The following is a 14849-nucleotide window of genomic DNA, read 5'->3' on the forward strand; positions in this document are numbered from 1 at the left end:
ACAGCACCCTCAGCCAGTTCTCCAAGTACTGAAGACTTCCAGATAGCCTCCAATCTCTGGGTATAGGTTTGGGGACCTCCCTTACCTACACAGCCACTTTGGACCAGCCTGGACAGATCCGTTCCGTCGAGCTCTACAACTCTGATCCTGTGGGTGAGACCTGTCCGGTTTGCATAACACTCCACACATGCAGGTGCTATATTCCCCTTATTCCTCTCTCCTACCCCCTATAGTACGCATCTAAGACCATTCTGTTAGCTGAGTTGGAAGCACCAGCTGCTAACTGTCCCTTAAGTGGTTAAGTTAACTGGGGCCTGCTACATATACTTGATTTGGTCCCTGCTTTCAGAAGCATCCACCTTTCCCTTTGCTCCCTTTTTGCAGCTTACATGTGGGGGCCATTATATAGGGGACTTTACAAGAGAGATACCCCTACTGGTTGGATCCCTTCTAGAGTCTTTATCAAATTCTTTATCAGAGCCCCTCTGAGAAGACTGAATTCTAAACTGTACAGTACCTGTAAGAAAGTTCCTTAACCCTTTCACCATAAACCTAAGGGCCCCATTGTTAATCCTATTCCCATCCTGGTCCTCCCCTGCTTTTATTTGGGTCCCCTAAAGGCCCTCATTTATAATTGTCCTTCCTTTGGAGTTCCTGGAGGTGATTTTTAAAGCAGCTTTCACGCTTTACCAGTAGTGTTGGTTCCTCTGCATGGAGCCATCAGAAGTAACTTCTGTACAGGTTGCCCTGGACTCAGTATTGCTCTTACAAGCTGTCTCTACAATCTATTAGCTGTTGCGCTAGCTTATCTGTCTTTGGGAAATGAACCCAAAGTGAAGTGTCATTTTATTGCTTAACCTAAATCCTTGCTTTTAAAGGGTTCCAGTTTTATACTCTGTACCTCCATGCCATTTGCCATATATTTGTTATTTGTCTTATGCTGAAATTTCATACTGTGCACTGAGATCTGTGAGATCCCCTTGAGACTCTCCCTTTCTGGCTCTGCTTTTCTGAGCTGGTCACTTCCCCTTTCCCTTTCCCCTTCCTTCGGGTCGCATCCCCTACTCCCTGAGTTGAGAGGGGATCTGTTGGCCCTTACTGAGTGGTGATTTTTGTGCTCTGAAAGGTGGCTGGCGGACTGAGTCCTTGGCGGCATGATTTTCCCAGCACTGTATCAGCTCACTCACTAAGCTACTTTGTTGTATGTAGCTTTTGATAGAGAATAGCAGGCAATAAATAATATGATGTAGCCCTTGCTTGTGAAATGTTGACCAGCCCCGCTCTAAAGGTAAATGTGTAATGCCAGGAATGTCAATGCATTTGATCACTTAACCCTTTTTTTTTATTGGACATTTTTGCATAAGTAAACAAATAATCATTGAACATAGATGTATACAAAGGGTCAATCAAGAAAAGGGAACACACAAATATAGATGTATACACTTTATCACGTTATAGAAAATATTTGTATAGATACTTTTCGTTGTATCTAAACATTTATCAAACACTGATGGTATGTCACAGTATCGACAAGATTCTGTAATGTATCCATTAGGAGATTGCCTATTATGAACCTTGCTAATATTAAACATAATTACAGATAGCATTCTCAATTTGTATTACATTCTCAATTTATATAGTAGCCAATCCATTTAACGTCTGTTCTCGGATCATAGGAAAAAGGTGTTGAAAAGACTAGGGAGAAAGATAAGGAAGAAAAGGAGTCAAACAGTTGGGGGAGAAGGATGGAGGGAAGAGAAAACAAAAAAAAAGGAAGGGGATCCTCCCTTCTATTTTCTAGAGACTAGAGCAGCAGTGAGAAGTCTCATTGCTTATGGAGCCAGGCATCCCAGATTAGCGGGGGTGGCGGACGGGTGCGTGCACGGGGCGGGAAGCACTACACTATGGAAAATTGAATGCTATGAAGTGGGAGAAAGGGGGGTGGGAATTAGGAATAATTTAGATCTAAGGGATCTGGGAGGGGGTTGGTCTTTGGGGGGGAAGCTACACTACAGAAAAAACAAAAACAGCTGCCAGTACCCAAGATGGCTCCCAATAAGGTAGAGGGGGAGGGTTAGAGAGCTGTTTGAGGGGGGGTCAGGGAGGTTGGGGGCTAAAGGGGGGATCCTACACAGCAACATATGTAAATATGCTATAAATTATTATTATTATTTTTTTTAAAAAAAGATACCTTTTATTTTGGTACTGGCAGACTTTCTGCACAATTGTGGGGTGGGGGAGGGAAAAGAGCTGTTTGGGAGGGATCAGGGGTGTAACGGTACCAACCGGATACCAAGGGTTAACACCAGGGAACAATGTCCTGCATAGGGAATCAGCAGTTCACAACCCAGCCAGTTTTCAGGTTTTAAACAGAATAACACTTTATTTGAAGGCAGCATACAGATTTATACAGGTTTTTGACCCCCCCCCCCCCCAGATGGGGGTGGAAAGAATGTTGTACATTAGATAAAAGGGAGAAGCGCCCTTGACATGATACAATAGGATTATATTACTTAAACACTTCAACCACAGGACACTCTTGACTCTCCTTATCACTTAGGCGTTTCTCTCTGGGGGTGATCAAACAATAGAATGCTAAGCATTAATTAGATTGTAGCTGGAGCCAGCCACTTGTGGTTAGAAAATAAAGTTAACACTTTCAGTCCTGACCGAAGGGTCTGTCACAGACAACCTTTCTTACGTTATAGTCCAGAAGTGGCTAGGTTTGCCACAATGCTCCCCCAGAACCAAGCCGGCATACACAGTCTGATCCCAACGGATCGGCTTGGGGATGTCCGGGGCAACAACTTTCGGCTCAAGTAAGCTACGGGGTGTTCTCCGCCATCTGCTCCAACTTGGCTCAGTACTGCCCCCACCCCAAACATGGAAGCGTCTCTTCCCGGAGGGACTGGGCTTGGGTAGTCACAGGGTTAACATTAGCGGGATCCATGGGAGCATAGGCAGAAACAAGGGGGGCCAAGTCATTTCCAAGGAGAACATCAGCAGGTAAGTCCTTCTTGACCCCCACATTCACAAGTCTAGCGCCCACTCCCCAATCCAAATGTACCCTGGCAACAGGTAGGCGGAACACAGTGCCCCCTGCTACCCTCACAGCCACAGTGTCTCCAGTGTGCTGTTTCTCAGGCACCAAGTTCTCTTGAAGCAAGGTCATGGTAGCACCAGTATCCCGTAGACAACTGACCTCCTTCCCATTCACTTTAACCCGTTGTCGGTTATTCCGGTGGGCAGCTTGCACGGGGTCTGCTTCATGTAGGCTGCCCCAGCATTCTGGCGCCTCTACGTAGCGGGCCACAGGCTGAGGATTATGTGGGATTCCGCCAGCGGGTCTTCTCCAGGACTGTGCTTGATTCGCTGCATTTAGGGGACACTCTGGTCTTTTGTGCCCTAGTTGCTTACATCCAAAGCACCGAATAGGTTGTGAGTAGCCCCGCGAATTGAACCGGGCTCTCTGAGGGTAGTTCGTGGCCGGAGGCCGTGTGGTATAGCGGTGCGCCGGGGGTTGGTAACTGGCAGCTGCTGGGGTGACTGGGGGTCTGTACTCCACTCTAGCAGTGGGCAATCGGTATACTGCTCCCCCTGCCCCTCGTACTGCCACGGATCCGCCAGTGGGTGCTGTATCCGGCACCAAATGGGGAGCTATCAGGGTTAAAGTAGCTCCCGAATCCCGAAGTCCCTGGACCGACATCACCTCATGCAGAATTCCCAGGGGTTCCTCGGCTTGGGTGCTCAACACCTCATGAGCGGCTGGCTCCGTTTGGTAATGGTGAGCAGCCGCCCTTGGGGCCAGGTTCTGTCTGACCTGGTTCCAAGCTTGTCTGCTCCGATTTTGGGTGCACTCACGTGCCATATGTCCCCACTGCTTGCAGGTGTGGCATTGTATATTAGCCCGTCCGTTGTTAGGCTGTAGTCCATGGTGCCTCCTGGCATCAAAATGCTGGTCTGCTAATCTGGATGCTTCGGTTAAGGTGAGGGGTTTTCGATCTCTCACCCATTCTTGGGCTTCTGGGGACAAGCCGTTAAAGAATTGCTCCAACAGCATCAGTTGTCGCAATTCTTCCATGGTGGTAGCTTGGCTGGCCTGTATCCACCCCTGAGATGCTTGATCCAGCTTGTGGGCCCACTCTGCATGGGAATCTCTTTCTGGCTTGCGCAGGCCTCTAAACTTGCGCCGGTATGCCTCTGAGGTAATGGCATATCTTTCCAAGATCGCTCTCTTCACTTTAGCGTAATCCTTGCTGTCCTCCCTGGGTACAGCGCGATACGCTTCCGCTGCCCTACCGGCTAGCTTGCCTGCTAGCACCGGCACCCATACGGACTGCTCCAAATCATGTAACTCGCACAGTCTCTCAAAATCCTGTAAATACCCATCAATCTCATCCTTCTCCTCACAAAACATTTTAAATGCATGGTATGGGATTTTGGGTCTTACTGGGTTGCTGAGTGCGTCCAAAATGGATTCTGCTCGGGAGGATGCATTCCGCGGACTGTGTGCCATCACGTACTCCTGCACATCTGCCATTACCACGGATAGCATATCCCGTGGTACAGGTTGGGGTAAAAATTCCAGCCTGGTCCTCATTTCCCTCTGGTATAGGGTCTCCTCCATGGCTGCTGGAGGCGTAGCGCTGCGAGCTCTGTCTCCCTCCATCAGCTCAGCAATTAATATAGCCTTGGGTTTGCTGCTGCCTATCTTTCCCCTGGCTTCTAGCAGTTCCTTTTACGTTTGTCTCTTTAGCTTAGAATAATCCATCTCCATTCACTTCGGTCCCTGGTACTCCTTCCATCTTAGTCAGTATTGTAGTAATCCCCCTCTTCCTGAGGTTACTGGCTTGTGTAGTTGCTCTTCTGGGCGATAAGGTTCATTCCGTCGCTTGCCACCAATTGTAACGGTACCAACCGGATACCAAGGGTTAACACCAGGGAACAATGTCCTGCATAGGGAATCAGCAGTTCACAACCCAGCCAGTTTTCAGGTTTTAAACAGAATAACACTTTATTTGAAGGCAGCATACAGATTTATACAGGTTTTTGACCCCCCCCCCCCAGATGGGGGTGGAAAGAATGTTGTACATTAGATAAAAGGGAGAAGCGCCCTTGACATGATACAATAGGATTATATTACTTAAACACTTCAACCACAGGACACTCTTGACTCTCCTTATCACTTAGGCGTTTCTCTCTGGGGGTGATCAAACAATAGAATGCTAAGCATTAATTAGATTGTAGCTGGAGCCAGCCACTTGTGGTTAGAAAATAAAGTTAACACTTTCAGTCCTGACCGAAGGGTCTGTCACAGACAACCTTTCTTACGTTATAGTCCAGAAGTGGCTAGGTTTGCCACAAGGGGGTGTGATGTGTCAGGTGGGAGGCTGATCTCTACACTAAAGCTAAAATTAACCCTGCAAGCTCCCTACAAGCTGCCTAATTAACCCCTTCACTGCTAGACATAATACACGTGTGATGCACAGCGGCATTTAGCGGCCTTCTAATTACTAAAAAGCAACGGCAAAGCCATATATGTCTGCTATTTCTGAACAAAGGGGATCCCAGAGAAGCATTTACAACCATTTGTGCCATAATTGCACAAGCTGTTTGTAAATAATTTCAGTGAGAAATCTAAAGTTTGTAAAAATAATTGTGAAAAAGTGAACGATTTTTTTTATTTGATCGCATTTGGCGGTGAAATGGTGGCATGAAATATACCAAGATGGGCGTAGATCAATACTTGGGGTTGTCTACTACACTACACTAAAGCTAAAATTAACCCTAGAAGCTCCCTACCTGCTACCTAATTAACCCCTTCACTGCTGGGCATAATACACGTGTGGTGCGCAGTGGCATTTAGCGGCCTTCTAATTACCAAAAAGCAACGCCAAAGCCATATATGTCTGCTATTTCTGAACAAAGGGGATCCCAGAGAAGCATTTACAACCATTTATGCCATAATTGTACAAGCTGTTTGTAAATAATTTCAGTGAGAAACTGAAAGTTTGTGGAAAAAGTTATGAAAAAGTGAACAATTTTTTTTATTTGGCGATGAAATGGTGGCATGAAGTATACCAAAATGGGCCTAGATCAATACTTTGGGATGTCTTCTAAAAAAAAAATATATATATATATATATATATATATATATATATATATATATATATATATATATATATATATATATATATATACATGTCAAGGGATATTTAGGGATTCCTGAAAGATATCAGTGTCCCAATGTAATTATCGCTAATTTTGAAAAAAAGTGGTTTGGAAATAGCAAAGTGCTACTTGTATTTATGGCCCTATAACTTGCAAAAAAAGCAAAGAACATGTAAGCATTGGGCATTTCTAAACTCAGGACAAAATTTAGAAACTATTTAGCATGGGTGTTTCTTGGTGGTTGTAGAGGTGTAAGATTTTGGGGGTCAAAGTTAGAAAAAGTGTGGGGTTTTTCCATTTTTTCCTCACATTTTATAATTTTTTTATAGTAAATTATAAGATATGATGAAAATAATGGTATCTTTAGAAAGTCCATTTAATGGTGAGAAAATGGTATATAATATGTGTATGTATAAAAACGAAGGTATGTATGTCTGCTCCTGATTGGCCCACTTACAGTGTAAAACACATAATAATTGGGAAGTTGTTTAAAAAAACATTATTTAATAAAAACAAGTTTTTTTTTACAGTAATATGTCCCTTTAAAGTCACATGAACAGTTCCTGTATAGTAAAATGTTTCAAAGTGAAATATCAACTATCAGATTTATTTATAGCTCCGTGTGAATCCTGGATTTGAATAACAGGTCAATCTAAGGTCAGGCCCCATTTGTGTGGCAGCACAGATAAACAATAGCTAGTATGTAAAGCATGCTGATGCCATATCTAGATGTGAACTAGCCAGAGCATTTCCTTTATCATAAGAAGTCATCTCCCCAAGACTTAGAACTCAGCTTGAAACTAAGCTATTGGTAGAAGCCACAGAAAAGCACCTACTGTACCGGGGGTTAACTCTCATACACCTTTACAGCTATAAGGACTCTCCCTCAAAAGTATTTGTTTGTTACATAAAGGACAGTTGAGCCACATAAGTTGCCGTTTCCAGGTCCAAAACAGAAGCCAAATATGAGAAATCTAAGCAACAGCTCTATGTCTTACAACTTGTCTAAAAGACAGGAATAAAAACACTGGCAACCACAATGTAAGTGGGTATATACAGGTTCCTGTCCACCAACCCTGAGGGGGAACTATACCAATTGGAAAATCAAAATTTATTTGCTAAATGCCATACAGAAAATACAGGAGAACATAATTTGAAGTTAAAAAATCTAACATTTATGGGCAGTTTTTAGTGGTAGATAAATGCTAAATTATATCAATGGACAAATAAAACAAGGGTAATTATTTGTAAATAGACGTTTTATGAAGGTTGAGAAGTTTAGTTGAGATTAAGATGTTGGTTCTTCATTTAAATCTGTTTTTATGCTTTTCATTTCTACTCACGGTTTTCCTACTATTTAAGCTTAGCTTGATTTAAGTTTAAAAATTAAAGTCAAGATAGTAATAAAAATAAAACCAGATTTATTTTTTCCGTATACAGCACATTCAAAATAAAAACAAATAGCACCATATTTTTATACATTAGTTATTGCTAACCATTCAGAAACCATTCAGTAGAACAACATAATAATAAACATATCTCATTAATAGCACCATATTTTTATACATTAGTTATTGCTGTATTCATTAGAAACCATTCAGTAGAACAACACAATAATAAACATATCTCATTAATATAAATTTAAGATATAAATAATTATAATTTACAGTCAACAAAAATAAATAAATTAATGTTTTAGACAGTAGGAAAAATAAAAGTGTTTTTCTTTTATGCTCAATTGTTTTACAATAATAATTTAAATCCCTGCCAGCAGGACTTCAAATAATGATACCAAGCAACCATTTTCAAACCACTGAACTTGCAGATAATGGTGTTTTATTGGCTTATAGCACATCCTGTGTGTTCTTTGCACATTCAAACAGCTGCATAATCTTAGCGGCAGGCACACAGCCTTCACGCAGTATTGTGATAAAGCCTAGGAATAGGTGAAAGAAATAATTAAAATCAGGGTCAAAAGTCTTCATGTACAGTATATAGTTTGAACTGCATTATATGTAATATTACTTACCTTCATCTATGTTTGTACAGTTTACCACTGTGGACCCTACAAGTTCATTGGAATATCCATCACGGAGAACAGCATCTAATTTATGACTCAAGCGCCTGAAAAGTACAGAATTTATTGTTATTAAGACTCAAATCCATTGTATTACATCTCAAATGACCACCCCATCATGCTCTGTCACACTACTGCTCATTACATCTTCCAGAAGATTACAATCACTTGGGGGGCATAAGAATGATACAGGACCAAACTGCTACAAAATAAATCCTCAACATTTTTTGGCATTCCCCAGTTAAAATGCCCAATTGATTTGTAAAAAATTGTATACAGATCCGAAGAATAACAATGCCAGAGTGTGTTAGTCATTAATATTTTTAAAAGTTTAAGTGTTCCTACAAATGGCAGTGATATATATGTGAGTATACTATGTTTTGTCTATAAAGGTGTATGTGCACTGTCAATAAAAGGATTTAGTATTCTTCAGTTTGAGCCAAGAATAAATTACAGTTAAATTAATGGTAATCTGTATTGTTACTGTGCTTCCCTTGAAGTAGGAACTTGAAAGCAATTTTGATGGTAAACTCACATTATACATTTCTAATAACCTGTATGTTATTTACACACGATGCAGGGTGGGTGCTGCCCTCATAATCATTGTGTATATGTCTCCAGTTTACTGTTACTAAAGAATATTTGTGATAACCCTGGCTTTGTAGTGTCTATCCATATTGTGACTGTGACTTAAGTCATCATACTGTGTTTCACTACTCACGTTATGACCATGTCATGGTGGGTGCTGTCACTTTCCCCGCTTGGATTAGCTGAAGTAATGGCTAGGGGTCCTGTCATGTCTGTTAAGTGAGCAGTAACTGTGTGGTCTGGAACCCGTATCATGATGTTGTCCTGTGTCCCGACCTTATCATAAGCTGCACCTACACCTTAAAAACAAAGAAAAAGGGTTTACGGAATATTCAACTGTATGGAAGTCACATAGCAGACAGTTATTGCTTTTTCTTCTTTTAGGCATCACACATAACAATTAAAAGAGCAATTTGTATAAGCCTGCATTTGTGGGTCATTACAATTTGATATAAACAAATAATCCTTAACCAAAGTACCAACAGTGCAGAATGTGACCTTTTTAATGTTCTGTCCCGGAGTGATATGTTGGCACAAGCTTACTAAGCCAGACTGACCTTTCTAATCCTTGTACTCTCTATGCATTTAATGTTTCAATAGTATTTACATAAGTCAAAGAAATATATATAAACCTGACCACTAACTAAACTGAGCAAGGTGATAGGATCCTATTTACATTTTAGTAAGTTTATGCATGGACACTACTAAAGCAAGCATGGAGTATTGTAAGTGGTAGATGTGCTATAGTAGTGTTTGTTGTACTGTAGTTTGCTGTAATTTGTGAGTTTATATATTTTATGGGCTATTGTTATTGCTTACCTAGCCTTTCCAGCCAGTCTCCTTTTGGTACAATGCAGCTAATGCCCCCTGGGTAGACCATGTCCATGAACCTCCAGAGGAGGGGACTGAATGGAGGCTCAATTACTCTTAGCTGTTCCAAGTTAGAGATGCAAATACAGATGGGCTTCTCTGATGGTCGTTCCTAGAATGTGAGCAGTATAAAGGTCAGTGCAATAGCAGTCATATGTTTCCTATATCTTCTATTCCATTTGCCTATAACTGATCTGTGCAATTTGTTTTCCAAGTGAGACTATAACTGCTCCTTTAACGCACCTATAATTGCTGCTTACGTCTTCTTTTCACAGTGATTATATAGATTTTCCACATATCCCTCCCTCAATGGATGTCTTTGAACAGCCCATAGAAGTCCCCCAATAACAATTCCTTGTGACTTTTAACCCCTTAAGGTCACAGCTTCAGTTTACTCAAAAGTTCCATGACTGAATAATTTTGTCAATGATCATTAAGGGGTTAATATGCAACCCTTATAACTACTGTGTGTAACTTCTCCATCTTATAACATATTCTCTGTATGAACCTATAATTGTTCCCCGTAGTTCCTTGTCAATTTGACATAATGATTACATCCTATAACCCATAATAACATAGAACATAATAACTTTTCCTTATTTCATCCTAAGCATATAACCTATACCACATCCTCAATATAATGCTATAATTGTTCCTTGTGTCTCAAGGTCAGTGTAGCACAATAAGTGCTTCCTAAAACTCCCTGTCAGAATGACCTGTAGCCTCTATAACATTTTCTCAGTGTTTTAATAGAATATCTTCATTTAACACGTATTCGGAGTAAATGCCTTCTAAAAGGAAAATAAATTTGTAACTCAATGCAAAATGCTATCTCACCTTTATGGTATAGATCCTGCTGATAGCATCTGGGTGTTTACAGGAAGCAGCAAGAGCATACACAGTGTCAGTGGGAATTCCACACACTCCTCCTCCCTCCAGTATCTGTGCAATGGTCCTCACGCTGCTGGTACGGTGAGAGTGAGGTACAAGGCACGACTCAGGAACATCATCACTCTTAGCTGACTCTTGCTTCTATAGCCAGATGAGTTAGATTCAGTCAGTAAAGTCACCCTGACATATGCTGAAAGCTTGGTACATCTATTAACTCTCTTAAAATGACTGGTTGGATCTTCCATAAGGTATTACAATAATATGAAAATATAAAATATCAAAATAATTTAGGAATGTTTGAAATGCATAAAACTGACTGAATGGCTAAATAACTTGTGCACATAAAATATCTTATTGGTTATAACCAGCTATCACATGTTTGCATATTTGTTGGCACTAGTCTATGTTTGTGTGCAGTTCTATATTTACCTTATAGATGGTGGGTGCCATGCTAATCCGCTTCTTATTGGATATTTTCTTTTCCAGAGACCACAGAAGAAGACAGAGACAGAAGAAGACAGGGTGTCCAACAGTGATAGAACAGTAACTGTGGGGAAAACACAGTATGTAAGAGATTTTCTAACGTGACACCTGGCAACTTACATTGAAAATTGGTGCAATTGACATAAAATCATTTAAAAATCATATATTGCTCAAAATTATGTTTCAGTAGAACAAAAAAGTTAAACCATACATGCTACAAGCTAGGATAGTCACAGTGTGAGCTTCCTTAAAGGGTAGGGCAAAATCTAAGTGAAGAGTAGAAAACAGACAATAACAGCCTCTACAACAAGGGTGATAAGGAAGAGGATGATGTTTGCATGAGCAGTTGTAAACAGAAGACATAGTGGGAATTCTTGCAGCCAACACATTTGAACAGCATTGGTTCTGCCTTGATTAGAGCCATGCTTAAACATACAAACAAACTGAAATACACACACAGGAGATCAAGGCTACCCTCAGCATTTGTGGGGCTCTGGGCATGACAAATTTATGGTTCCACTCAGCCAGACCCCTTATTCCCCTCCTTCTGTATGCTCTGCCCACGTATAGCCCACCCCTGCCCAACATATGTCCTATACAAGGAATAAAACTATATATTACACCTCTTGATGCAAAAAACACTTCTTAATAAACTAAATACAGGAGGCATATTGCACCTTCTCATTCCCTCGCCCTGATTACGTGCGCCTCTCGCCCACCACAGAGGGCAGGCCTGTAGAAGACTAATGCATTCAGAGATAAACACATATCTGCTATCGATCATACAGCAATTAGAGTTGCAATTGCACATAAAAACACACATAAATGAGAATATAAATATTCTGAGTGACTAAGTATATCTGTTTTTGATGTATTGAAGGTTGTGGAGGGGAAAAAAAGACATGGAACATGTATATAACTCTCACATAACTTATTTCTTCCCAGGGTTTACTGGCTGTACTATAAATATTAACATGCATGATACACAGCAAGATAACTTTTTAAAATCCACCCAGCACTGATTTTGACTTACCTGCTATACTCAGTACTGAGATTGTATACCTCTGCCCTAAGTGATAATATTATTCTTTCTCTGGGGAGCTGTTTATATACAGGTTGGCTTATGGGTGGAGTTGCTTATATGTTTCATCTATTTCTGGTCTTTCCTTTTCACTGCTAGTTGACTCTGTATTTCCTTTTTCCTGAAAAGGTGTCTTTAACTTATTTCCTCATATTTTTCTTTTGTCACCTCTACATCTCAGTTCACTGGTAACAAATTGTATTTTAATCATCAGTGTAATGATTTTGAAAATGAATCATGGGTTTCAATTGCAATTTGTATAGATACCATGATACATAAATAAAATGCCCCAGATATAGTAATTTCAGTAGTAAAATGTACAGCAGAGTTGTTTGTTGTACTATGTGCTTCACATCATTTTAAAAACGTTGGCTCATTTGCACATAAGAGTGACACAAGGGAATACTTAGTTTTAAATATGAGCAGCAAAATTCCACAGGGGATTGGAATTTGCCTATTCTTACCCACCCATGTAATATATCCAATTATAAAGCAATTCAATTCAAGTATGAAAATATTGTGTGCACGGGGCGGGAGCGGGTGGGAACCACTACACTATGGAAAATGTAATGCTATGAAGTGGGAGAAAGGGGGGTGGGAATTGGGAATAATTTAGGTCTAAGGGATCTGGGAGGGGTTGGTCTTTGGGGGGGGGAAGCTACACTACAGAAAAAATCAAAACAAAAAAAACCCAGTACCCAAGATGGCTCCCAATAAGGTAGAGGGGGAGGGCTAGAGAGCTGTTTGAGGGGGGGTCAGGGAGGTTGGGGGCTAAGGGGGGATCCTACACAGCAGCATATGTAAATATGTTATAAAAAATAAAAAAAAATAAAAGATACCTTTTATTTTAGTACTGGCAGACTTTCTGCACAATTGTGGGGTGGGGGAGGGAAAAGCTGTTTGGGAGAGTTCAGGGGGTGTGATGTGCAGGTGGGAGGCTGATCTCTACACTAAAGCTAAAATTAACCCTGCAAGCTCCCTACAAGCTACCTAATTAACCCCTTCACTGCTAGACATAATACACATGTGATGCACAGCGGCATTTAGCGGCCTTCTAATTACTAAAAAGCAACAGCAAAGCCATATATGTCTGCTATTTCTGATCCCAGAGAAGCATTTACAACCATTTGTGCCATAATTGCACACGCTGTTTGTAATTAATTTCAGTGAGAAACCTAAAGTTTGTAAAAAAAAGTTTGTGAAAAAGTGAACAATTTTTTTTATTTGATCGCATTTGGCGGTGAAATGGTGGCATGAAATATACCAAAATGGGCCTGGATCAATACTTTGGGTTGTCTACTACACTACACTAAAGCTAAAATTAACCCTACAAGCTCCCTAATTAACCCCATCACAGCTGGGCATAATACACGTGTGGGGCGCAGCAGCATTTAGCGGCCTTCTAATTACCAAAGAGCAACGCCAAAGTCATATATGTCTGCTATTTCTGAACAAAGGGGATCCCAGAGAAGCATTTACAACCATTTGTGCCATAATTGCACAAGCTGCTTGTAAATAATTTCAGTGAGAAACCTAAAATTGTGAAAAAGTGAACGATTTTTTTTATTTGATCGCATTAGGCGGTGATATGGTGGCATAAAATATACCAAAATGGGCCTAGATCAATACTTGGGGTTGTCTACTACACTACACTAAAGCTAAAATTAACCCTAGAAGCTCCCTACATGCTCCCTAATTAACCCCTTCACTGCTGGGCATAATACACGTGTGGTGCACAGTGGCATTTAGCGGCCTTCTAATTACCAAAAAGCAACGCCAAAGCCATATATGTCTGCTATTTCTGAACAAAGGGGATCCCAGAGAAGCATTTACAACCATTTATGCCATAATTGCACAAGCTGTTTGTAAATAATTTCAGTGTGAAACCTAAAGTTTGTGAAAAAATTTGTGAAAAAGTGAACGATTTGTTTTATTTGATCGCATTTGGCGGTGAAATGGTGGCATGAAATATACCAAAATGGGCCTAGATCAATACTTTGGGATGTCTTCTAAAAATATATATATACATGTCAAGGGATATTCAGGGATTTCTGAAAGATATCAGTGTCCCAATGTAACTAGCGCTAATTTTGAAAAAAAGTGGTTTGGAAATAGCAAAGTGCTACTTGTATTTATTACCCTATAACTAAAAAGCAAAGAACATGTAAATATTGGTTATTTCTAAATTCAGGACAAAATTTAGAAACTATTTAGCATGGGTGTTTCTTGGTGGTTGTAGAGGTGTAAGATTTTGGGGGTCAAAGTTAGAAAAAGTGTCGTTTTTTCCATGTTTTCCTCATATTTTATAAAAAATGTTATAGTAAATTATAAGATATGATGAAAATAATGGTATCTTTAGAAAGTCCATTTAATGGTGGGAAAAATGGTATATAATATGTGTATGTATAGAAATGAAGGTATGTATGTCTGCTCCTGATTGGCCCACAGTGTAAAACACATAATAATTGGGAAGTTGTTTAAAAAAAACATTCTTTAATAAAAACAAAATATTTTTTTTACAGTAATATGTCCCTTTAAAGTCACATGAACAGTTCCTGTATAGTAAAATGTTTCAAAGTGAAATATCAACTATGATCAGATTTATATATAGCTCCTTGTGAATCCTGGATTTGAATAACAGGTCAATCTAAGGTCAGGCCCCATTTGTGTGGCAGCACAGATAAACAA

General features: G+C 40.2%; 1 protein-coding gene across 1 annotated transcript; it reads right to left on the minus strand.

Moving 5' to 3' along the window:
• Nucleotides 1-7569: 7569 nt before the first annotated feature.
• LOC128639022 (threonylcarbamoyl-AMP synthase-like) lies at nucleotides 7570-12161 on the minus strand. The gene is made up of 7 exons (XM_053691162.1): nucleotides 12114-12161; nucleotides 11027-11144; nucleotides 10544-10738; nucleotides 9656-9818; nucleotides 8970-9135; nucleotides 8201-8295; nucleotides 7570-8107 (listed from the first exon to the last, which is right to left on the minus strand). The coding sequence occupies exons 2-7, from the start codon at nucleotides 11045-11047 to the stop codon at nucleotides 8016-8018; spliced, it is 732 nt and encodes a 243-aa protein (XP_053547137.1). The 5' UTR covers nucleotides 11048-11144; nucleotides 12114-12161; the 3' UTR covers nucleotides 7570-8015.
• Nucleotides 12162-14849: the final 2688 nt, after the last annotated feature.

This window comes from Bombina bombina, chromosome 1 (genome assembly GCF_027579735.1).
Source record: "Bombina bombina isolate aBomBom1 chromosome 1, aBomBom1.pri, whole genome shotgun sequence".
Taxonomy (NCBI): Eukaryota; Metazoa; Chordata; class Amphibia; order Anura; family Bombinatoridae; genus Bombina; species Bombina bombina.

Bases quoted from the DNA above. Each gene is read 5' to 3' on its own strand.
- LOC128639022 (XM_053691162.1), bottom strand. From the start codon at position 11,047: ATGGCACCCACCATCTATAAG. The intron at 9,819-10,543 runs GTGAGATAGCAT...CTCACATTCTAG, and splicing joins GCAGGATCTATACCATAAAG to GAACGACCATCAGAGAAGCC. The intron at 9,136-9,655 runs GTAAGCAATAAC...TTTGTTTTTAAG, and splicing joins AGACTGGCTGGAAAGGCTAG to GTGTAGGTGCAGCTTATGAT.